General features: G+C 51.6%; 2 protein-coding genes across 4 annotated transcripts in view; one reads left to right on the top strand and one right to left on the bottom strand.

Moving 5' to 3' along the window:
• Nucleotides 1-4,560: 4,560 nt before the first annotated feature.
• LOXL4 (lysyl oxidase like 4) lies at nucleotides 4,561-20,827 on the top strand. The gene is made up of 14 exons (XM_006089953.3): nucleotides 4,561-4,870; nucleotides 5,435-5,613; nucleotides 6,684-6,889; nucleotides 8,227-8,265; nucleotides 8,410-8,629; nucleotides 9,459-9,642; nucleotides 9,821-9,975; nucleotides 10,677-10,844; nucleotides 11,896-12,058; nucleotides 14,308-14,551; nucleotides 15,651-15,766; nucleotides 16,886-17,022; nucleotides 17,423-17,534; nucleotides 19,564-20,827. Exons 1-14 carry the CDS (start codon nucleotides 4,588-4,590, stop codon nucleotides 19,632-19,634), a joined length of 2,277 nt encoding a protein of 758 aa, XP_006090015.1. The 5' UTR covers nucleotides 4,561-4,587; the 3' UTR covers nucleotides 19,635-20,827.
• A 2,782-nt stretch (nucleotides 20,828-23,609) lies between these two features.
• Nucleotides 23,610-25,208, bottom strand: part of R3HCC1L (R3H domain and coiled-coil containing 1 like) — a 72,302-nt gene continuing 70,703 nt past the window's right edge. For all 3 annotated transcript variants that reach the window (XM_006089954.3, XM_023754856.1, XM_023754857.1), the window contains one exon: nucleotides 23,610-24,399. In XM_006089954.3, coding sequence (XP_006090016.1) covers nucleotides 24,332-24,399 — 68 coding nt within the window. In that variant the 3' untranslated portion in view covers nucleotides 23,610-24,331. The remainder of the gene's footprint in view (nucleotides 24,400-25,208) is intronic.

Raw genomic sequence — 25,208 nt, forward strand, 5'->3', positions numbered from 1 at the left:
TCATTCTCTATGTGGTTCTGCTAACCTCTGAGGGTTCCTGAAGGCTGAGCTGGGAGGGATGGAGATCCCATGGATGAGGCAGCCTAGCTCCCAGTCGCTCGCCAAAGGAAGTCTCCTTCGCTTCCAATGGAAGTCTCCAAGTTCGGAAGCTTGGCCCCAGGCCCGCCCTGGCCTCGGGGTGCCTGCGTGTCTTGTTTGTGAGTGCGCTGAATGTAACCATCTCTGTCTTCTCACCCTGGAGGAGGCAGGGGAAGGGGCAAGGCAGGTTCAGATGTCACTCCTGTGACTTGGGGGACTAAAAAGCAGGGCAGAGCCAGGCTCTCCAACTAACCAGATCAGGGCTGATTAGGGAGGGGGAGAGGGGAAGGGGAAGGGCGGGCAGGGGATGCAGCCTGGGCTGAGGGCTTCAACTCCCAGGTGCTATGGCCGGACAGGTAGGGCTCAGAGACCATTTGCTGGCACTGCTTCAGGTCACATAATCCGTGATCCCAGGGAAGGTGTCAGCACTGAGAGGGGAAGCCCCACCCCATTTGCAAAGAGGTTGTGTGATCCCAAGGCTGGTGTCCACCAGAGCAGCATCCCCAATGCTACCTCCTGAGCACCCCTGGGCATTCCCAGTCCTCCCGAGGGGGGCAGGTGCCGAGTCCCCTCCCAGCACCTGCACCAGGTGCCTCTCTGCTTCAAGCTGGCAGGGTCCTGGGTCTGTCATTTGTTTGCACTCAGTGCTGGCACCTACCCCAGTGCCCTCACACCTCAGCAGGTCATAAATCAACCAGGAACAGGGTGGAATTTCATTCATTTCCCTGCCACCCATCCTTCTCCCCCTCCTCCTCCAACCTCCATCCCTCACGCTATGAGCCTGGCTTCTGGAAATAGGCTGCCTGGGTTTGAAACCTGGCTGGGCAAGTTACTGAGCTTCTCTGGGCCTCATCTTCTCATCTGCAGAGGAGATAAGTATTCAATAAGTACTTCTGAGTTATATAATTATTGTTAACCCCCACTCCGGCCTTCCTCTCACTCTGTCTCTTCCTTCCCCGGGAAAGAGCGCCCTGTGAGGCTGTTTCCTTCGCTAAGGGAGGCTCCTCAGCCTGGTCCTCTTTTCTGTGCTCGGCCCTGGAGGACCAGCTATGGGAGACACTGTGGATACTGGTTTTGGAGGCAGGAAGCAAACACACCAAGTGCTCGGAGGGTGGGGCCTGGGAGGGCTGAATGGAGGGGTAGCTTTTGAGCTGGGTGTTGTAGGAATCTAACAAGCTGAAGTAGAGGGAAAGGCCGCTCCAAGTAGAAGGAACAGTGGGAGCCAAGGCTTAGCGGCTGGGAATTGAAGGACAGACACATTGGGGAATGTGAGGAGACAAGTTGGGTGCGAGCAAGAGCTGCAGCGGGACCTGCAGTGGCAGGAGGGCTGGGAAGTGGGTGCCCCCTGCACCTGACTCCCCCAGGCAGCTCTCATGGAAGGGAGCTGCCCTGGCCTCGCACCCAGGTCCTGCAGCAGGAGCCCATCCCTGCCTCCAGGGCGTCCCCTTGGAGCGGAGGGAGCCTGTTGGTCCAGGACTGTCCACAGCTTCTAATAAGACCTCCATGACGCTGTGGGACATCAGCCACAGGCAGACCTGCCCAACCTACTCCACAGCCCATCAGAGCATGTCCTACAGAGGGGGACCCTCTAGTGCCACCCCCTCTCAGAGAGAGGAAGGCGCCTGACTCAAGTCACATAACACTTTGGTGGCAGAGTGAGGAGCATCCTGACTCCTGGGATAGCGAGCAGGCTACTTTCTCAGGCCAGACCGCCCCCCCCCCCCTTGAGAACATGCTCTCTTATGGTGACCACTGAATCCTAACACCTTCCCATCCTCTCTCATCATCTGTGGAAGGCCCCTACCCACAGTGACTTCAGTTTGGCTCAGTCCCTAGCTGTCTACCTCCCCCTTAGGGCTGATGGAGGAGGGAAAGGGGACATCCCAGGCAGTGACAGCCAGCTGGAGGCCCCCCGCCCCCCCAGGCTCCTGAGTGGGGAGTGACGTGAAGAAAACAGTGTTTAGGTCTGGAAAGGAATTACAGGAGGGGCAGGGCAGGAAGAGGCTTCAGCAGTGAGAAAGGGAGGGAGGCAACACAGGGCTTTGGGAAGTGGAGAGAGGAGAACCTGGGCTCGGAGGGAAAAGAGGCAAAGCTGGAGGATGTCGCAAGAAGGGTCCCAGGGACTTGCTGTCAAGTTAGGATGTGGCCTCCATTCCTTCTTTATCCAAAGAGGAGCTGGAACCAGACTATGGTGCTATAGCAGCTGTTATAGTTGCTGTTACTAATAGTTAACGTGTCCGTTGAGAGCTTGCTCACCTAAGGGTCAAGATGTATTCATTCATTTAACCTTGGCAAGAATCCCACGTGGTAGGTGCTATTATTATCCCCATTTTACAGAGAGGAAACTGTGGCTCTGAGAAACTAAACCACTTGCCCAAGGCCACCCAGACACCAAGGGACAGAGGTGGATTGTGAGGCCAGGCAGTCTGGCTCCCTCTGTACACTTGAGTGCTGAGCTATGCCACCTCAAATCCATGCAACCACGGATATTTCCTGGGTGCCACCTCCATACCTGCTCTATTCTGGGCACCAGGGGCACAACACAAAGTCCCTTCCCCTTTTTAGTGGACCTTCGTTCTAGAGCCCACTCTACCCAGTCCTGGGCTGGCCAAAGCAGGCTGGGCAGCTGATGGCAGAGGGGCTGGGGGCAGCAAGAAATGAGTGATTCTCAGCAAATACCAGCCTGTGGGGAACGGAGTGGCAGCCCCCCCCCCTCCCCCGCGAGAACGTGCTCTCTTATGGTGCAAGCCTGAACAGGGAACCAAGAACCCAACTTTCTCCACCCACCGCTCCAGGCAGCCTCAGCCCCATCCGCAGCAGAGCCTGGCCATGGAGGATTTTGGCACTGATGGCTGCAGACACTGACAGCTCTAATCCGCTGTAACCTTCTCCTCGATGCTCCTCTCCAAGCCTAGTCCCAGGCCCAAGGCTGCTAACACATGAGAGAGAGAGGATCAGCCCCAACCTCATCCCCGTTAAGGACTCAAAGAGCATCTGCTTACAGCCTCCTTAGGCGGATGGTCACCGCCTAACCCTTCCAGGATCCCTCACTTCCTGCGGGATGAAGGACAAACCCTTCGTGACACACAAGGCCCTTGATCTACTGGCCCAGCCTGTCCCTCTGCCCTGTCCCCCACTCTGCTCTTGCACCTCTTCTCCTCTCCCCTCCTTTACCCATTCTGTTCTCTGTACCTGGAATGCAGAGTTTTCCCATCTGGGAGAACTCATTCCTCTAATAAGGCCCTGGTGAACTGCCCCTTCTCGGAAAGCCTCCCCTAATTCCTCTTCTCTGGGCTTCATGAGAGCGGGGAGTAGCATTGACATCTTCACGTCAGTGTCCCAGCACCTGACCTAATAGTTGGCCTGAAGCAAGTATTCCACAGATGTTTGTTGAATCCGTGTACAAATCACACACCTAGCAGGACCTAGAGCAAGGGCGTAAGGATATCACAGACTTCCCAGCTCAAGGAGATACTAGACAATACAGGGTGGGGCAAAAGTAGATTTAGAGTTGTGAATATGGGAAACACAGTTTATTCTTGTATTATTATTATTATTTCTTAATTATTGTATATTTTCCATACAAACAACTGTAAACCTACTTTTGCCCCATGCTGTATTGGTTCAACCTCCTCACTTTCAAAATAAAGGATCAGGGCCTAGAGAGTTTAAAAGACATCCCCAAGTCACACAGCAAATGAGTGGTAGAGGCCTAGACTCCCCTCAAATGACCCTTTCTGCTCCAGCATCCCATGTGCCTTTTGTGGTGAGGGTGGCCAGGGTATTGAGAATGTCAAAAGGCAGGTGAGGGCAGTTCCCCTGGAGTAGATATTTCTGGTCCTTGGGATCTCCCCCATGACTCCAAGGGTAAGTCACCTCCTCATCTATATATATAAAAGCCTAAGCGACCAAACAACCGGTCGCTATGATGCACACTGACCACCAGGGGGTAGACGCTCAACCCAGGAGCTGCCCCCTCGAGGTCAGTGCACTCCCACAGCCAACCTCCTGCAGTCCCTCCTCCTGGTCGGCTGGCCCAATCGGCCCCAATTGCCAGCCAGGCCGAGGGACCCCACCTGTGCATGAATTCGTGCACCAGGCCTCTAGTTTACATATAAAACTGTATCAAGAATAACTGTTTACTGAGCACTTACCATGTTGTAGGCTTGTGCTATGCACTTTACATACAATGTTTTATTTAACACTCACAACAACAGTGCAAGCTAGGAATTCTTATCCCCACTTTGCAGGTGAGGAGTTTGAGACTTGGTAAAGTTAAACTCAAGGTCACATGGCTAACGAATGGTGGCTTTGAACCAAATTGACTAACCTCAGAGCCCAGACTCAGTCAGTGCCAGCAAACACACACGCACGCAACACACACATACGCACACACTTGGAGGGGCCCTGCCATGTTTTGTCTCTGCCTGAGGCCAGAGGTAGGTGGTGATCATTGTCCTGTTTACTCATTCCCCAGGTGCCTTGACCTCAGCTGTCCGTGAAGTCACCATGATGTGGTCCCCACCAGCTACCCTCTCCCTGCTCCTGCTGTGCCTGCTCCTGGGCCAGGCCCCTCTCAGCAGGTCGCAGTCGCCCGGTACCACGAAGCTGCGGCTGGTGGGCCCAGGAAGCAGGCCGGAGGAGGGCCGCCTGGAGGTGCTGTACCAGGGCCAGTGGGGCACTGTGTGTGATGACGACTTCGCTCTCCAGGAGGCCACAGTAGCCTGCCGCCAGCTGGGCTTTGAGGGTGCCCTGACCTGGGCCCACAGTGCCAAGTATGGCCCAGGGGAGGGTGAGTGACAAGCTGCCAAGCAACATGACAAGGAAATGGTAGTGGGCTTCTCTCAGGAGCTGGGCTCTCTGAGTCTCCTACAAAAAAAATCCCACCCGTCCTTTAATTCCCAGCCCAATGACCTCCTCCATGAGGCCTGTCCTGAGTGCCTCAGTTGAAGTGCCCCCTGCTCTGAGCCTCCCATTCTTGCTTGCAGTGAGGCCACCACTATTGCCATGATCACAGCCCCTCAACTAACTTCCTTGAACATAGTGATCGGCACACAGTGGGTGCTTAACAAATGTTGTTGCATGACTAGATTGATGGATGAATGGGTGAACAGGTTAATCTAATTACTAGACCGATCTGGCATTTTCCAAAAAGATTCTACAGAACCTGATGCCAAGAGGAGGCAGTAAGCAGGTTATAAATAAATCCCAGGAGAACCAAATCCTCTCCTCTCTCCACCCCACTTTCTGCTCAGAGTTTAAGAGGAAAGTTTATAACTCTCCAGGAGGCACAACTCATGACCTGTCTCTCTGTGCTGGTCCCTGAGCATCACCTGTCTGCCCCCCCCCCCCCCAGGACCCATCTGGCTGGACAATGTGCGCTGTGTGGGCACAGAAAGCTCCCTGGGCCAGTGCGGGTCTAATGGCTGGGGTGTCAGTGACTGCAGCCACTCAGAGGACGTCGGGGTGGTGTGCCAACCCCAGCGCCAGCGCGGCTACCTTTCTGAGAGAGTCTCCAATGCCCTTGGGCCCCAGGTGAGGAGGCTTTTCAGGCCCTGGCCTGAGCCAAGCATTGGGTCAGGGGACAGGGAGCCTCCTGGTAATGAACCTGGAGGAGGAAGGGGAAAGAGAGCAGCGCCTGGGCTGAGAAGCATCCTGGCCCCGACTCCTGTTGGTGCATGGACAGAGGGTCCCAGCTTGCGGGGGCGGGGAAGGCCAGGGAACCAGAGGCTGGGCCTGCTGGGAATCACTGAAGCTGCTCCCCATAAGGGAGGCAGCAGGGGGGCAAGGGGCTGCCTCACCCACAAGGCCCGGCCACAATTGCTGCCTCTTCCCGGCACAAACAACCCCGAGCTAAAAACAGCCCAAGTCAAACAACAGGAGCAGGCAGGGCAGGTCCAGGCTCCTACCATCCACTGCCAAAGGGCCTGGCCCACTACATGCTACAGGCCAGGATGGGGGCTCGCCATGGTGTAAGTCACCCCGGGGCTAAGGTGGGGGTCTCCTGGGCCAAAGGATCCTGTTGGCGGTCTCAAGGTCTGGCCATCCTCAGATCTCCCTAGTGGAGCAGGAAGGCTCTTCTATGCCTGGTGGAAGCCCCCCAATTCCAAGAGCTCCCATCCTGACCCCAGGGAGGGTGCAGACCTGCCTGCTTCCCTCTAGAGCAGCGGTTCTCAACCTGTGGGTCGCAACCCCTTTGGCGGTCGAACGACCCTTTCACAGGGGTCGCCTAAGACCATCCTGCATATCAGATATTTACATTACAATTCATAACAGTAGCAACATAACAGTTATGAAGTAGCAACGAAAATAATTTTATGGTTGGGTCACAACATGAGGAACTGTATTTAAAGGGCCAGAAGGTTGAGAACCACTGCTCTAGAGTGAGGAAAGGACCCTAAACACACCAAGGTTCTGCCTCATGCTCACCACGTGGCCTTGGACAAATGCCTCCCCCTGTCTGGGCCTCAGTTTCCCGGCCTGTCCTGTGAGGGGGCTGTGTGGGGTGATCTCTAAGCGCTCTGAGCCCCAACTCCCCCAACGAAGACCTTCAGTGGGCTCAGCGAGGCAGGAATCCGGGCCCACGGTGCCCATGCACCCTGCAGGGCCGGCGGCTGGAGGAGGTGCGGCTCAAGCCCATCCTTGCCAGTGCCAAGCGGCGGAGCCCGGTGACCGAGGGAGCCGTGGAGGTGAAGTACGAGGGCCACTGGCGGCAGGTGTGTGACCAGGGCTGGACCAGGAACAACAGCAAGGTGGTGTGCGGGATGCTGGGCTTCCCCAGTGAGGCACCTGTCAACAATCACTACTACAGGTAGGAGATCAGCTGGGGGAGGGTGCGGGGGAGGCGGGCTTGCGGGGCAGTGGCACGTGTGAGTGCGTGTGAGTGACACACGTGGGACCTGGCAGAGGGCCGTGAGGTTGGCAGGGTTGGGTGTGTCTATGGCAGGTCATTCAGTGGGTGTGGGGACTGGGCGGGAAACAGGCCCAAGTGAGGAATGTTCCTGGATCTCCTGGGTGATGGATCCCACAGAATAATTAAGAGGAAGGTGAGGGTGAACGTTGGGAGATGCCTAGAAACAGTCAGAAACTAACCGATACAAAGAATAGCACAGAACACTCCCACATAAAAACAATGGGATGTAAAAGTGTGTCCCCGATTTACAAAGTAGACTTTACTGAAGAGCCTTACAATGCTGCCCGCAAGGACAGACTTGAGTTCTGGTCTCAGCTCTGCCGACCTAGCGGTGGGGCCTAGGCAGGGCACCTGAGCCTCAGCTATCCAACCTGCAAGGAACTGTCTCAACTTTGCCCAGTGAATTTCCTCAACTCTCATCCAAGCCAGGCCTCAGCTGGGTTGTGTGTGAGCAAGGCGTGGGGTGGAGCACAGACATAAAATCCTGTCAGAAACGTGACGGGCTGTCACAGGATTGCATCAGCCCGTCTGCGGCCAGGCAGCTCTCCCAGCTCCGTGGAGTGAAGACGGTTTCTCCTCAGGGGAGGAATCTCCCACAGCACAGCTGAGTCAGCACAGCTGAGTCACCCAACCACTTGTAGTCGCTCTGTCCCGTGACTCTGACTTAGATGACCCTGGTCCTGAAGACCCACTCGATTCCAGCCTTGGGGGTGACTGACATGGGGGCCCCTGACTCCCCACCTAGTAATTGCACATCTGGGCCTGGCTGACTTGCTTACCACCCATGAGGAGGGCAGCGCTGATTATAGCCTCTGGGTGGGCAGCTGCCACCAGCAAGGCCTTCAACCTCCACCTGTCCCCAGAGGACCTCTTCCCTGGGTCCCTTTTTTCAGGGTGCTTCCTAAAGGCGCCCCTCCAATTGGCATGGGAAAAAGGCGAGCTGGGAGCTGCCTGCCCCGGGGATGCCCAGTGCAACAGAGACCCCACGTTGGGATTGATACGTCAAGAGAGCGTGCTGGGCCCTGCTTTCCTTCCCTGTGAAATGGAGGTCATTGATATCTGTGAGGTGGTCGCCTCTCAGGGCTGCTGTGAAAGCTCAGCGCTGAAATAGGACCTGTGGGCGAGTTTTCAAACTGTGAAGTCTCAGGTGCAGACTCAGGGACAACTGGGAGGAGCCAGGGTGACGGGTAGGACTTCTGCACCCACTCCTCTCCCCACTGTTTTCTCTCCTCCAGGAAAGTCTGGGATTCGAAGATGAGGGATCCCAGGTTTAGGTGAGGAGTGTACCCTTGGGGAAGGGTGGCAGAGGGGTGTGGCAGGAAGGGCCTCCCTCCCCTCCCCCCTCCCCAATGCCTTGCCTTCCTGAGTCCTGAGCTTCCCTCAACCCCTCCCCCACCCGCAGTCTCCCTGTCTTCCAGGCTGAAGAGCTTGGCCCAGAAGAATTCCTTCTGGATCCACCGGGTCAACTGCCTGGGGACGGAGCCCCACATAGCCAGCTGCCAGGTGCAGGTGGCGCCAGCTCGGGGCAAGCCGCGGCCGGCCTGCCTGGGTGGCATGCACGCTGTGGTCAGCTGTGTGGCAGGGCCCCGCTTCCGCCCTCTGAAGGCCAAGCCTGGACGCAAGGAGTCCCGGGCAGAGGTGGGTCCCGGGTGCCTGCACCCGGCAGGGAGGCACAGGTCCCTCTCAGCAGCACCCTGCCTTTGGGAAGGACGGGTGAGAAGTCCAGGACAGGCAGGAGGAGGGACAGCGGCCCCTATCCCCTATCAAGGAGGTATCGGTGCACAGAGTGGTGGTACCCTGGATGTATTTAAAAGGGACCGTTTATAACCCTACCATAAATGGAAGACTGACATCACCTGCTATGAATAGAAGGTAACCATAAAAACAGTAATTACATTGTAGCTATATCCCATATTGAACCTGAGCCTGGCCCTTTGTTATAAAAAGCAACGAGCAAGTGCTGGTGAGGTGGTACAGACAGGGCAGGGCAGCACCCAGGAGGTGGTCTCCGGATGAAAGGAAGGAGGGGCAGAGAATCACAACGGAAATAGCTTCCCTACTCGGTGAGACAGTTTAATTAATGCCGTGTCCCTGCATGTCTCTAAAACCACTCCACGGATCCCTTTGGGAAGCGTTGATCTAGTTCGGCCCCAAAGGACACAGAAGCAGAGGCTGGCGCGAGGCAGGGACTGGCCTGGTGACCAGGTGGCAGGGTTGTGAAGCGCAGGGACTCACTCCTAAGGCTCTTTCCTTAGAGCTGGACTTTGTTCTTACTGTCATATCGTGGTGGCTCTTAGGGAGGTTGAGAAAAACAGCTTATTCACGGTAATAGTGATGGGCAGAGTCAGTGTCTCTGCCCAGCTTATAGGGCCCGGCCCGGGCGCCCACAGTGGCTCAGCCCATCCCCACAGTGGCTCAGCCCGTCCCTCCTCCTTCGCCCTCCCTGAAGCTGGTTTTTGCCCAGCAGGAGCCAAGGGTGCGCCTCCGCTCCGGGGCCCAGGTGGGCGAGGGCCGGGTGGAAGTGCTCAAGAACCGCCAGTGGGGTACAGTCTGTGACCACGGGTGGAACCTCATCTCCGCCAGCGTCCTGTGCCGCCAGCTTGGCTTCGGCTCTGCTCGGGAGGTCCTCTTTGGGGCCCAGATGGGCCAAGGTGAGCGAGGAGGTCTGGGGTGGGGGGAGGGGCCTGGATGTGCTACTGGTCCATTCCTTGGTGGTCCTGGGGTGCCCGGGCCCAGGACAGAAACCCCCCCCCCCCTGTGGTGGGGAAGCCACAGCTGTGGGGCTGCAGAGATGGAGCCTCAGTGGCATTTCTCTCCCTCCCTCTGTAGGGCTGGGGCTCATCCACATGAGTGAGGTGCGCTGCAAGGGATCTGAGCGGACCCTCAGTGAATGCCCCTCCCTGGACGGGTCCCCTAATGGTTGTCAACATGAGAATGATGCTGCTGTCAGGTGCAATGTCCCAAACATGGGCTTCCAGAATCAGGTGAGCTCAGGCCTGGGCATGGCCTCAGGCTGAGGACTGGGGACGCCCTGAGATAGCCCCAGGACGCCGCATGGAGCCAGGGGGAGGGGTTTGCAAGAGGCAGCTAGTGCTTCTGCTTTGGGCCCAGCTGGCCTTGCCTGGGAGCCAGCCTAGAGAGCCTTGTCTCTCCCAAGTCTGCCCTGGCCTGGCCCACAGCCCCTCAGGACAGCAGGAACTCTAGGTGGCTGTCCCTTCCCATTACACTCTCTCTGGATCCCTGTAAAGTTGAGGTGAAAGGTGCAGAGGGCGGAGGGCTGCAGGGCTGTCAGCTGGGGAGTGGCACTGGGAGGCTTCGAGGATGATCAGAGTTCACTGTCATGCTAATGTGGACGATGGGCAAGTCTCTGAGTCTCTGACCTTGGTTCTCTCTTCTGTAAAATGGGTAACTGTCTCACAGGGTCACTGTGAATGGGACGGTTGATAAGAAATCCTCAGCAATTGGCGAGTCGCCATTAATGCTGATTCAGATAGGAGGAGGGCAAGTACTGGAAAAGGAGCCCCAGGAACAGGCACTTGAGTCATATTTCTCGAGCAGACAGGGACATTAGGGCGAACCCAGAGAGGGAAGTGTCATGTCAGGGCAGCACAGCGAGCTGGCCTGCGAATCCCGAGCTCCCCCTCCTGAGGCCACCCTGCTTCTCACACACCTCTGACCATTGCAGGTGCGCTTGGCTGGCGGGCGCAACCCCGAGGAGGGTGTGGTGGAGGTGCAGGTGGAGGTGAATGGGGTCCGACGCTGGGGGACCGTGTGCAGTGACCACTGGGGGCTCACCGAAGCCATGGTGACCTGCCGACAGCTCGGCCTGGGTTTTGCCAGCCATGCTATTAAGGTAGGTCCCTGTCTTGCTCCCAAACTTCCTGTGCTAAAGCTACTAACCATTCATTCATTCATTCATTCAACAATTAATTACTGAGTGAAAGTGGGCCAATGTAGTGCTGGGTGCTGGGGATGCTGTGGTGAAGACAGATCCTTCCTCAGAGAGCAGTCAGCCCAGGGAGGGAGACAGTCATTAATACAACGTTTACACAACAGGCACATGATTGTGTCTGCAGAAAGACAAACAGAAGTTAGGCAGACGAGCTGGAGAGGAATAAACAGCCCATGCAAAGTCCTGTGGCCAGAGGAAGCTCCACTCTGCAGCGGAAATCAGGGACCGGGGTGTGGCTAGTAAGGGCGAATGATGTGAAGTGTGAGGGTGGAGGAGGCAGGGGCAAGACCATTCAAAGCCTGCAGTGCATATTTTTTAAAGATTTCTTCCTTGCTCTTCGGCAGACAGTTGGGGTAGGGACTAATGTGACTGCAGGGAAACATGCTCAGGAAACAGTGTTACCGTAGCCCAGGTGAGAAATGATGCTGGCTGGACCAGGCAAGTGGCAGTCCTGGTAGAAACAAGTGGACAGAGTCAAAAGGTATCCAGGCAACAAAGTCAAGAGGCTTTAACTGCGATAGGCAAACCTCTTCAACTGCACTGTGCTGGCTACCGGGCATGCTGGGCACACCTCACCTGGCAAACCAGGGCCAACCCTGAGCACAGCAGACCATCTGGGGCTGGGAACTGGGACAGGCCGCCTGGGCGGGCAGGAAGGGAACAGGACCCTCCTCTTCAAAGAGCTGAGGGCTGCCAGGTGGGAGAGGGATGGGAGCAGGGCCATGGGATGTGGAAGCTGCAAACAATGTATTTCTGCCTCACTACATGGAAGAAATGGCTATTATCAGAGGGGTCCAAAGTGGCATGGACTGCTCCATCACTAAAGGTTTCCAGGCTGAGGCTGGGCACAGCATGGTGGGGGTGTTCTGACAGGTCCAAGCCATAGATGGGAGTCAGATGACTCCAAAGGTACCTCTCAACCCTGACTGGGTGATGCTGGCTGTTTTCTTAGGACACCTGGTACTGGCAGGGGACAGCGGGGGCCGAAGAAGTGGTGATGAGCGGGGTGCGCTGCTCAGGCACAGAGCTGGCCCTGCAGCAGTGTCAAAGGCACGGACCAGTGCACTGCCCCCACAGCACGGGGCGCGGCTCAGCGGGAGTCTCCTGCACAGACAGTGAGTAACGAGAGGGCCCATGGGGCCGTGGGGCAGGCAGGCCTGGCTCCCCCCAAAGCAAGCCTACACCTCCCTCCCTCAGGGACGGCTCTGAGGCTGGGTGCTATCAAGGTAGGTCCCAGCTCCAGGTCAGCAGGGTGGGAGTGGGAGGAGGGCTGGACTTGGAGTACCAGCTCTGCCAGTTATCAGCTGTGTGTGGCCAACTCAGTTCACACAGGGTGGCCAACTCTGCCCAGCCCATTCCATGGAGTCATTGTGAGAATTAAAACAGAGAATGTGTGAAAATATAAGGATATACAACAGTGTTTTTCCAATGTTCATATCATGACTAACAGTTAAAAAAGAAAAAGAAACAGAATAGAAAACAACAGAATGAGTTACATTTAGTAAGGGCAGTATTTTTTCTTTGAATTATGTATATGTGTACTAATGGCATGAAATATATTTCTTACTGCAGTTTGTAGTAAGGGAAAAGTTTGAAAGCTGTTGTGGAGGGTACATAAGTGTGCGGACATGTGGGCCTCAGACTCCCTGTGTATTCTCCTGAGCTCTGGGATTCATCCAAAAGGCTACAGGCCAAGGCCGTTCTCAGGCATCAGTCTGTCCCACGCACTGATTCCGGGGGCAGCAGCATCTGTATGACATCTGCCGACCAGGTCTGTGCCAAGATAACTACGTATATCTAGTCCAAAGGCTAGAGGCTGGCACCAACCCGAGTGGCCTCTTGACCTTCTTCCCAACCAGGCTTCAATGCCAAGACATCCTTAACCTTGTCAGTGAGCTTTAGGGCTTTCTCTGTCCAGTGAACCTGGAAGAACACTGGGCCTAACAGCACACCCTGCCCTGCAGGGTGATGGGACACCGGGGTGAGCCTACACCAAGGCTCACGGCACATTGGGGGCCTGCTCCCCACTCACTCCCCTTCCTGGGAATGGGAGCTCTGCTCCTGAACACACTTGAAGCTTCACAACAGCTTAGCACAGCCTCCTGCTGCCTCTGTGGCCACCCTATTCGTCCTCTGTGATTTTTCTCATTTCTTTCTTTCCTTTACTCTCTCTTCTCATTCTCTCTGAAAGCTCTCTCTCTCTTTCCTTTGGGACACACCCTGGCTCTCTCCAAAACATACCCCAGGAATTTCCAGTGCATTTTTAGTGCTAGCACAGGCATCATATAGCCACCCAGCCGTTTCCCCACTCCCACCCTCAGGGCGTTTCCATCGCAGGGTAGTCAGCGCACAGGCTCCCCATATGATGCCTCTGCCGAAAATCTGAACTGGAACCCTGTTTTTGCACGACAAGCATTGAGAACAGGCAACTTTTCTCTCTTGATGTTACATGGCAACAGCTGTGGATCTCCACATCTGTGTTGTCACACGCGGGGGACAGCAATGAGAGGAGGCATGTGGCTTCCCAGGAGGGTAAGAGCCGCTGTGGCAGGAAGGGAGCGGGAGAGGCACTGAGCAGTTTATCAAGACACAGGCTCCAGCACGTTGAACTTTTATGCACAGAAAAGCACCAGAAATGGCCATGATGCCTCAGAGGGGAACGCATAGGATGCCCTGGTATGAACACCCATGCGAGTGATCAGGTTAGAACAGAGATTGTGGAGAAGGCACAGGCCTAGGAACTGCAGCAGAATGAACCAGAATGGTAGATCAGGAGCAGGCTTGGAGATTAACCCTCCCAATTGCCCCCCTTCCCCTCTCCCAACCCTTACACTGAAGGAACTGAGTCCCAGAGAGAGTGACTGAGCGGAGGTCACCAAGCAGCGCTTACTGAGAGGTTATCGGAGCTAAGCGACACAAAGGCAGACAGGCTGAGAAGCATTTTACAAAAGAAATGCTAGCTTACATCAATTACATGCCTATCGCAGCCCAATGACCTAAGCACCTTACAGGTATTATTGCATTAATATCACTATTATTATCCTCGTCTTCCAGATGAGGAACATGAGAGACAAAAAGGTTAAGCAATTCACAGAGCTAGTTAATGGTGTAGCCAGAAATTAAGCCAAGACATGAACCTAGGCGGCCTGGTCCCAAAGCCAGCAAGCTTAACCTTGACACTGTAACTGCCTCCAGGGTTAGGGCAATAGATTGTTTCTTTTGACTAGAACTCACATCTCCTGACTCCTAAACCACCCTACCCTCTGGGGTCCCCAAAAGAGCTTAGTCTGGGGGCAAGCCTACCAAGGGAGCCCAAACAGCTGCCTTCCAACCTGTGCATCCCCACATGCCCTCTGCGGTCCAGGTGCTCCAGACCTTGTGATGAACGCCCAGCTAGTGCAGGAGACGGCCTACTTGGAGGACCGCCCACTCAGCCAGCTCTACTGCGCCCACGAAGAGAACTGCCTCTCCAAGTCTGCTGACCACATGGACTGGCCCTACGGACACCGGCGCCTGTTGCGCTTCTCCTCACAGATCTTCAACCTGGGCCGGGCTGACTTCCGTCCCAAGACAGGCCGCCACAGCTGGATTTGGCACCAGTGCCACATGTTAGTGACCGCCCGTGCCATGACTCTACAGGGACAAAGAGCAGGGGCCAGGGGCCAAACCTGCCTGGCCTCAGGCACACTTTCCTGGGAGGGGTGCGCGCTCTGGGTAAGAGCCTCCTTCCTAGAGGCCTTACTGACCTTGCCTTCAGGAGGCGATAGGGAATCCCAGCAACATCAGCTCACCCTCTCCATTGCTCTCGCCGGCCCTGGATGTGCCCATGTTGATGGTGCTCATGGGGTCCATTTCCCACAGTAACATCCAACAGAGCCATTACTGCCACCAAGGCTGGTCTCTGTTAGGATGATATTGGACAATTTTTCTATGTGGGCCCTGAGGCCTTGTCTTTAAAAGCCATGTGAAGTGGGGACTCCTAGAAACCTGCAGACCCAAAATAGACATCCCATTCAGGATGCTGGCTCTGCAGGAAAAGCTTGCTGGTTTCTGCAGCAGCAAAGCAAGGTCCCCAAAGAAGAGCTAAAAGGAGACAATGAGCATTCTTTCCTATCAGGAGTCCCCAGCCCAGACAGGAGGAGAGACAATGCCTGTGACAAAGGAGAATGGAAAAGTGGCTTTTTTCTTCAGGACACGGCCGTGGGTGGGGAACGCTGAGAGGAATGGGCAACCACTCGGACTTGGCCTTGTGAGATAATAAGCTCCCTTCCTTACAGCGTGGAGAGCTGTCATTAGGACTGGATTGGAAACAATGGTAGCAATTTCCCAGGCTGACAGGGAGCACAGTAAGCACCCTCTCAGCAGCTCAGCTCCTAGGCTAGACCCCTAGAAGTGCCCCTTCCTTCCACCTCCCGATCAGGCCTTGAAGCCAGGCCTGGCCTGTGGAGGCTACCAGGGCAGAGCCTTCACTTCTCACCTGGGTAAGACCCTAGGTAATGGGGCAGCTGTGCCTTGCTGCTGGGCAGGGGAGCCAAGAAGGTAGGCCATATGTCACTAATCTCGGGTTTGGGAGAAGGGCACTGCCCTGCTATTATAACATTCTCCTCTGGGTAATGATGGGGCCTAGTCCTCAATCTTCCCTGCCAACTTCTCCCGAGAGGACCCTCTTCTGTTGCTGCTAGACTGACAGCTCTGCCCCTTCCGCAGGCATTACCACAGCATTGAGGTCTTCACCCACTATGACCTACTCACTCTCAATGGCTCCAAGGTGGCTGAGGGGCACAAGGCCAGCTTCTGTCTGGAGGACACAAATTGCCCTGCAGGTATGTGGCTTCCTGTCAGCATATCCGCTTCCTGTTATAGTCATCACCCTTCCTGGGGTCAGGTTCCCCTCTGCCCTGCTCAATAGCCCCTGGCACCTGGGGACTCTGGCTTGGCAACTGTCAGCACGCAAGGCATTTCAAAATGATCGATTCCCTACCTTCTGAAATCTTAGGTGGAAGGTCTCTACTTCCTCTGCATTCCCACCCCACACTTTGTACCAGCTTTAAAATACTTAACACTGCCGAAACCGGTTTGGCTCAGTGGATAGAGCGTCGGCCTGCGGACTGAAGGGTCCCAGGTTCGATTCCGGTCAAGGGCATGTACCTGGGTTGCGGGCACATCCCCAGTGGGAGATGTGCAGGAGGCAGCTGGTCGATGTTTCTCTCTCATCGATGTTTCTAACTCTCTATCTCTCTCCCTTCCTCTCTGTAAAAAATCAATAAAATATATTTAAAAAAAAATACTTAACACTTTCCTATTTCAGATAATAGTTGCAGGCCTGTCTCATCTCTGCTAAATTCTTTGAGGGCATGGATTATCTGATTCCTATTTGCATACCCACAATTCCTAGCCCTTAGGAAAAGGCATGGTAAACACTGGCTCCTGAGGGCTGGATGGACGGAGGGACAAATGTAGCTCAGTAGAGCTGGAATCTTCCAACCACATTTCCTAGGCCAACAAGGCTTTCCATTAGAGCAGCGGTTCTCAACCTGTGGGTCGAGACCGGTCGAACGACCCTTTCACAGGGGTCGCCTAAGGCCATCCTGCATATCAGATATTTACATTACGATTCATAACAGTAGCAACATTACAGTTATGAAGTAGCAACGAAAATAATTTTATGGTTGGGTCACAACACGAGGAACTGTATTTAAAGGGCCAGAAGGTTGAGAACCACTGGACTAGAGCATCCAAAGGAAGAACCTCTGTCACAGATGAGGTTTGTTGCAGTGCTGGATCTCTGGCTGATACTGAGGCAGGTTAATCTGACTGCATGTATGACCTGCTTGGTAAGGCTGGTGTGAGACTATGTAATAAAGTATGTGAAAGACCTAGCAGAGTGCGTAGTCCCAAATGCCTAAACCAGTTCCTCAATGACGCAGTACCCTTCCTTACAGGACTGCAGCGGCGCTACGCATGTGCCAACTTTGGAGAACAGGGAGTGACCGTCGGCTGCTGGGACACCTACCGGCATGACATTGACTGCCAGTGGGTGGATATCACAGACGTGGGGCCCGGGGACTACATTTTTCAGGTAAGGGGGCTCATGGGACTCCCCACAGGAAGTCAGTTCCTCCAGATGTTCCAAAAGCTTCCCTGAGGTAAAAAAGAGTATCATAAGGTCAAGGTCTCCCACAGGTCTGGCCCTCGAAGGGGCTGTGTGTGCTACAGGGGAAAGAACACTGACTTAGGATCCGGAGCGTCTGGGTTTGAGTCCTGATTCAACAGGCAGTCACAGCTTCTCAGTCGTGACTTTTCATTCCCCATCTGTAAAATAGGGACATTCATGTCTACCTCCTGGGGTGGCTGTGAGGATTAATTAAAGAACATAAACATGCTTTGTAGAACTACACAAAATGTAAAGGATTATTCCAGTCACTAGCAGCTCAGGAGTCAAATCACCAGTTTTCAGCTGTCCCCTCCTCTCGCTCCAGGTGGTTGTGAACCCCAAATACGAGGTGGCAGAGTCTGATTTCTCCAACAACATGATGCAATGCCGCTGCAAATATAATGGGCACCAGGTCTGGCTGCACAACTGCCACACAGGTAACTGCGAGCCACTAGGGGACCAGCCCTCTATGGGCTTGGGGAGCTGGAAGACTCCAAATGTACTGTGTGACTTGAAGGTGTGTGTAAAAGGCTAGATGTGGAACAGAGCTGAATTTGACGTCCTCACAGGAAGATTTGCAGAACAAACTAATCAGACTATCAAGCCTCACCCAATAGCTACTTCTTTCTATATCCCTTTGTCCTAAGGCTGTTTGGATTGTAAACGGGTTTCCATCTGTCCTAGAGTCTTTCCTGTTACTCAAGCCATGTCAGGATTTCCCTATTCCAGTTCATTATTTTTCCCTCCCTTTCATATGGTCTTTATTAGTTGCCTCCATCGTAAGCTATCTCACAGGCAAAAGTAGAAGTCCCTCAGATCTGCCTCCAGCTGTGATCACTGCTTGCCAAAAAGGGACCATGCACAACAGGGCGCAGGGCAGTTGTGGGATTGGCAGTATCAGACAAAAGAGGAAGCAATGATCCAGTGGGGGCAGAGTAAGGAGGTGGTTGCTCTACTTGTCTATGAAGAAAGGGAGCAATTCCATCTTAAAGTTTTAAAAAGGTTGTATTTGCTATGGGCTGTGTGTGTTCACATCCACACTTGTAGTATGTGGGGTGGGACAGACTTGTCCATTCAGTTAACAAACATTTACTAAGACCTCTGTCTATGTTGAACACTCAGGCAGGCACTAGAAACATATATAGGAGATGCACAGTTGTCAAATAGGGCAAGCAGACATGCAAATGGATAACCCCAATACTACTGAGTACCCCAAACTGGTATGAACTAAATGTTGAACAAGCAGAGACAGAAAGCAACAACCCAAAGGAAGTGATGTTTGAGCTGGGTTTCAAAGGAGGGACAGAAGTCAAGGAAGGGAGGAGTAGGAGGAAGAGCATAGGATTTGGCTTATAAAAGGCTTCTCTGAGTCCAAATTCAACTCCAACCACTTTTTATCTGTAAGACAGTGAGGATATCACCACCTCAGAATCTTTCTCTATTGTACTTCAAACCCACTAAGGTTGACTGCAGAGGTTTGTGATGGTTCCTGCTAATACAATAGACTTTATCCAGTGGACTTCTGGGAACCATTAATAAATTATAGTCAAGGGGGCAAAAACATCAGACTTACGTTTCAAAAGATAACTCTGATAACAGATGGAAGACAATGAGAAGAGGAAGACGAACTAGCTAAGGTTTGCATATGTGTGACTGAGTCAACTTCGCAGCCATTCAATGAGACAGGAGTGTGAGAGGAATCAGGAATTGCAATCTGACGCTGTGCATATGGAGATCCTCCATAATGCTGGCAGCAGGCTGCAAGGCACAGGACAGTGAGGAAGGAAAGAAAAACAATGCCGTTCTGATCAGTGTCCCTGCAGAAGAGACAGCATGCTTGAATGAGAGTTGAAGTTATTTAATAAACAGACTATTTATAGAGGTTCGAGTAAGACTAAGGAAACAAGGGGCATTGAGACATCCAGGGATAAGCAAGAGTGGAAAACTATCCACCTTTAGGCTTGAAGGGGAGAGGGTATCCTGGAGCCAGATGAAAGCTAGAGCTGTGGATGAGGGAGAACCTGGCCGGGAGTTACAGTAGACCATCGCTGCCAGAACAAGGGAAGAAATACCCCCCTTCTCTCCTTCCACCCCCTCAATCCCTGGCTGTTGCTTTCCACTGACCTAAATCAACCAGAAACCAGAGGATGAGATCCAGGGTGAGGCAATGTAGGGGTCAGTTCTCTAGGGCACAGAGAGGACAAATCAGGGTAGAGACTGAATCTGGAGGGGGCAAAGGAGAGTAACCAGCACAACTGTTTCCATCTAATAGCCTATTTATCCCAATGTCCCTGAAACCACACACCTGTCAGGGTCTGTTTCTATAGAATGAATTGGGGTCTGTGCCCAGGACCAACCTGATGTAAAGCATGAGGTCAGCAGAATGTCTGTGTGTTTGTGAAGCTGTCAGGGGAAGGATGAGACTGTGGTGGGTTGGTCACTTACCTATTTTCCTTTGGCCCACAGGGGATTCATACCGAGCCAATGCAGAGCTCTCCCTGGAGCAGGAGCAGCGTCTGAGGAACAACCTCATCTGAAGCCATCACTGCACATTGCCAGCTGCTGCCCACACACCAGATACCTCAGCTTATTGGAGCCGTGCCCTTCACAGAACCCTGACTCAGAGGGAAATGGGCCAGTGCCAAGGGGCGCCAAGAATTGCTCAGGAAGCCTTTTGATGGCAAGATCACCAAACCAGGATGGTACTGCTCCCTTGGGATGGCTCTAGGCTGTCCCCTAAGGGCCTTCGGTCTATGGACGATGACTCTCCAGGCTTTGTGCAGCTAAGCTCTTCTTGCATAAGGAGACCCAATCTTTCTTGGATTTTGGCCCCGAGTTCCTGGGTCAGGAGCAATCAGTTCCTTGGGGATGGACTATGGTCCAGTCCCCCACCTTAAATAGTGCTTTGCACATGTCTTGGAGGAGTAGAAGACAGGGGCAATACACAGGAGGTGGGGTTAGCTCTCTGCAAGCAGATCAAAGCAACACAATTTGTGTCAATGTCACAACTGGCAGAGAAGTTTGTGAATTCATTGCCTTGCTTGATCTGTCCTCATTTAGAACTCACCTGCCCACTCTGTCTGTTCCTTAGGGCCCTTACCTTTATCCTACTGTACATATGGGTGTTTCTAATATCCCTGGAAGCGTGGGCCTCAGGCATCCCCTTATCTCCTGATGGGCCAAGACTACCAGTTGCTGAGTGCTTGAGAAGGGGCAAGATTTGCAGAAGTGACCAGACAAGGCCTTCCTGCAGAGCGATAAAAGAAAAAAAGCAGAAAGTCTGCCAAGGAAAAACTATGTGCCATAAATCTGGGCAGGCAACAAAATGTCCCCCTCAAGATCACTGTGCATCTCAGGACTGGCCTAAATTTCAGGTCTCAACCAAGTTTCTGAAGTGAACTTTGCATTGAATACGTTTTTGCAATGGAAAGAGCATCAGTCAAATAAGCCACTCATCTCTGTAGGAATAAGAAGACAGGTCTTGTAGAGTGGGGGAGAGGAGACTATGAGGGAACATTTAATTTAGTTAAAGACTAAATCTAGGAAAGGCCACCATCCCTTCTTGATGTAGCTACAATATGCTTTTGCTCAGGTAGTATAAAATCCCAGGGTATTCTTGGACATGATTCTTAATCTTTTCTCCACTTAGACACACTTAAAAGATGATCCTTACAGGTCTGACAGCCCAGTGCCAATAAAGGTTTTTCACTATTGACTGTTACAAAGACAAGGCTGACTGTGATTCTTTGCAGTTCCCAGTGCACCAATTTCACTCCTTTCACTCCCACTGAGCTGATGACCAGGCTGCACCGGGCACACAACAGCCCCACTACATTTCTCTGATCAGATATCAGCCTACTGTCTGCTTCCCAATTCCCTCCCCAGGCTCAGTGCTGAAACATGGGTTAGAAAGGTTAAGGGATGAAGGGTAGGCGGCAAGAAGGTCAAGTCCAGGGACTGTAAACTTTTATAACTGAGGCTGCAAAGTCTAAATAAATGGATGCAGATTTACAATAGTGTGTCCCACTCTTGCTCCCCCCTCCCCATATCATGAGTGCCACCCCCTCCTTAGAGAGTAAAAAGCGACATGCTCTGGGGTACACTCTATGAATACAAAGACATGCTTTCTTCCTTCTCCTCTACCTTCTCTCTTTTCAACTCCCTCATCTCCTTCATTAGGCAGAGGGAGCATTATATTTTGGCACAGCAGTTTAGGTAAACAAGGGAAGGACTGATTTCCTGTTGGAGCCAGCAAACATCTCCCAAACAGTAACAACATTATACTCGCACATGCAGCTAATGGTCTGTGAAAGAATGTGCAGCTAGTGGGGGAGCATGTGGTGACTGATGGCTAGATTCAGGCAGGGAGGTTACCCACAGGTTCTGGCTGGATCCAGTTTCCAAGAGAGCCAGAAAAGTAGGCCAGGCAGTCAGCCACCAGCTCTGGTCTCAGTCTTGCTGCCCACATCACATGTTTGATAGGTGCAGCCAGTTTTAATTCTTGGAAAAAGCTATACAAGGGTTGTCCTGTTACACCTGAGTTGAAAGGGAAGGGCATGGGAAGACTGGTGGCTGGCATGACTTATAACTTGATGAGGAATGTTAACAGAATACCAACCACCAAATTCCAGACAAAACCAAAAATGTCAGAAGACTTTCATCTCAGCATACTTTAGTCTCTGAGAAACTAAAGTGCTAGGAACTTCAGAAGCCTACATTATTTCTATTCTACAAAGACTTTTGCTCTATGCAGAGCATATCCAAACTCAAGGGGAAGGTACCTTTTTATTATAAATTCCAAGTAATCCTGGATGCAGACATTCAACATACATGAAGCAACATATATGCATAGCAGAGTGCATTGTGTCTTCTCAAACATCTAACAAGGAGCCAGTGGCAGCTACAGGGTGCTCGCCAGTTAGCTCAGCTTGTGAAGGCAGGGTTTAGATATAGCCAAAGACTTTATTCCCATCTGGACAAGCTCAATGTAGTCCATGCTGGGCCATGGCAGGACCTCTTACCTCTAGCCAGTATACATCAATCCCAACTACTAGAAAAAGATAATGAAAAACACACTCTCTACTAAGGGTAGAAGCAGCAGCACTCTATAGTTTTCAATATTGGCTAAAAAAAAAGTCCTTTCTCTGGGTCTGGTTATAAGGATAAATCTGAAAGTTAGAGGTAGATGGTTGTTAGCTGGGGGAAAGAAAGAAAAAAAAAAGTACAAGCTACTAGCCACCTAGTATAAAGCACTAGAGAGAAAACAAAAGTAACTTCTAGCAATTATGAGGACTACAAGAAAACTGGGCAATAAACATGGGGCAGTGTTACTTTTAATATTGCCATTTAAAACTAAAATACTTTAAGAAAGTGGAGGTCCCCTCAAAGACAAGTGACAGTGGCAATCATCTTTTTACTGCTCAAGGTCACTCTCTGCCCTAAAGAATCAACACAGAGCAAAACTATACCTCAGAGGTATACCATTCAGTAGGAAGCCTGGCTATAATTCCTTGCATTTCCTTTCAAATGCAGCCACATTTTCCCATTACACATGCCTACCTTAGAGAAGTCCGTTCTGTGATGACAAAGCACAAGCTGTGCAGCTGTAAGCCAGAGAGAGGGGCACTGGTCTAAGCACTGGGTCAGAGGGTCAAGAAAAAGATTTAATCCTCCAAACTTGAACTGGAGGCATTACACACAAACCAGGGACACTTTCAGAATGGACCGAGATTGAAAAAAACAATGCTGAGAAATTGCGACAGGGCTCCCAAGACCAGAATAGAAGCAGGGATAGTGTGTCAGGACTAAGACCCAAGGCCAGTGTCATTTGAGGAACGTTTGAAAAAAGCCCGACTCCACCATGTTCTAGGCAATGCTAATAATCCATCATTGTCACAAGCACCAAATCATATAAAAATGAGGCTAATGCCTTAGTTAAAAGCACAACGAAACACTACTTCTTGCTACTCAGCATCTTAAGGTCTAGCACTATCATTTCTTCAGTGCAGTACTTTCCAAAAACACTGGGAATGCAGATATAAAATGGATAAAGCCTGAGGCGACAGCTCTGACCTGTCCATGTCCTTTAGGAGGAAATCTCTCACTGCCCAGAGGTGTTTGTTTTATTCTGGCTGTTTTTCATTGTAATGGGCAGTCTGGTACTGCCTGCCAAGTGCCTCTGGCACAGGCTGAGAAGATCATACCAAGAACATGCTGCATGCCAGGTATTTTCTGCAGGATGTTAAGATTTGACAGAAATGGGGGAAAAGCAAGAGGCTGGAGTCTGGGTGCACAAAGAGGGCAAGAAGGGAAAAGGAACTGCCACATACCAATCCCAGGAGAGGCACGTTTATAGTCTACTCTGGGGCAGAGAGATGATCATCTCTGCTCATGGGTACAATAAAACCAAGAGATCCACTGAACCCACACACAGCGTTATAAGGGATAAAGAGGAGGAGAGCGGCTTACCAATTTCTTTATGGGAATGACAAAATTGACAAATACCAGAGTGATCTAGGTCATAAAATGGACTTTAATGTCTCCCTCTTACAACATGATAGACTTCTCAAGCTGGAACTAGCATATAGCTCCCAAGACTGGCTTCCTATGGGGAATGAAGCTGGCATGTCCCTGGCTGCTGTGTAGCTGGAGAAGCCCCAGGCACTCAGCTTCTCAGTACAAACTCTGGAGTCCAAATACTCTCATCTGCTGCAGTTCACCAATTTGGGAGTTCTGGAACTGGAAGTGTAGATTCTGTGAATCCCAAGTATACCAGACACTGCTCCCTCCCTTCCCCTTCAACATTGCTGTTCTCAGCTCTGTGAGGTACTAAAGAACACCCTGGTTTTGCAGGGCCTAAATCTCCCATCATCACAGGTTTAAATCCTCTGCTTCATATTTGCTTAAAACATCCTGGAAGTGTGACCCATGCTAACATGACTTTCCCTGTCCAGAGGACTCCTGGGAGTCATATTTTCCAAGTTTCTTACTAGCTGATTGCTCCCTTCTTTGCCCAACACAATAAGGTGATTCCAAAGAACTGCATTCAGGAATGAAGAGAGACAGGAGTCTATCTTCTTTCTACACCAGTCAGTCTTTGTCTTGATCACTTTATCCCTTTCTTTCATTAACATGCACATTTGCATGTACACAGAGCTCTGGAAGGATCTTCTTATCTGAAGAGTATGGAATTATTTTCTGAATTCATGGAATTATCCTTTCCATTGAGTGATGTTCAAACTGCAGATTGGTCTCTGCCTTCCCAGATGTCTTCTCGTTGCTTGGCTTCCAACCGTTTTCTTTCTGTAAATTAGGGCAGTATTAAAAGTGGCAGTGTACATCATATAGCCAGTGACTTTCCCTTAATCCCAATTACAAAGCAAACTAATCAAGAGAGAGCTGGATTTCCTGGTCTTCTCTAACTGGATAGTTAATATCTTTAACTTTCCAAGTACTTGGTTAAATGGAAATGTTACTATTACTATTTAATAGAAAGAGAAAGATCTGGAGCTAATAGAAATAAAAAGTATATGGAATAAGTCAGAAATCTAGTAGGACCCAGATTCTAGTCTTGCTGATAATATATTTTAATTTTATTTCTCAACTGTGTTAGTGCTTCCATATAATTGCCCATCAGTCCCAGTTTACTGATCTTTCCATATATTTCAATATTCTTCTTCCAACTTCTTGCTCAAATGGAGGTGGTAGCCCCTGGGCGTTAGTTACATCTTATTACAATCTTACAGAAAAAATATTTCAGAGGTAAACTGAATTTCAGTATTTTCAGAGCACTTTCAGGAACCAGAAATCTTCTGGAATACACAATTCCAAAATGGAAAAATGGCCACACATAATGGAGGAAAACTAAGGACTATTTCTAAAAACAAAAAATGCACATATCTGGGCAATCCATCTTTAATTTTTAACATAAAACCCTAGTTTTATTTAACAATTTCACCAAAATGGGTAAAATACAGACCACACATGAATGAAGTGGCCCAAGCACTTCATTAGGTGACATAATACCAGTTCTAATTTCATGGCTTGCCATTTATCTTGACACCATAAAATGTAGATGACAAGTCTAAATTCTTCTTCCCAAGGGCTATTAT

This window comes from Myotis lucifugus, unplaced genomic scaffold, assembly GCF_000147115.1.
Source record: "Myotis lucifugus unplaced genomic scaffold, Myoluc2.0 scaffold_66, whole genome shotgun sequence".
NCBI classification, from domain to species: Eukaryota; Metazoa; Chordata; class Mammalia; order Chiroptera; family Vespertilionidae; genus Myotis; species Myotis lucifugus.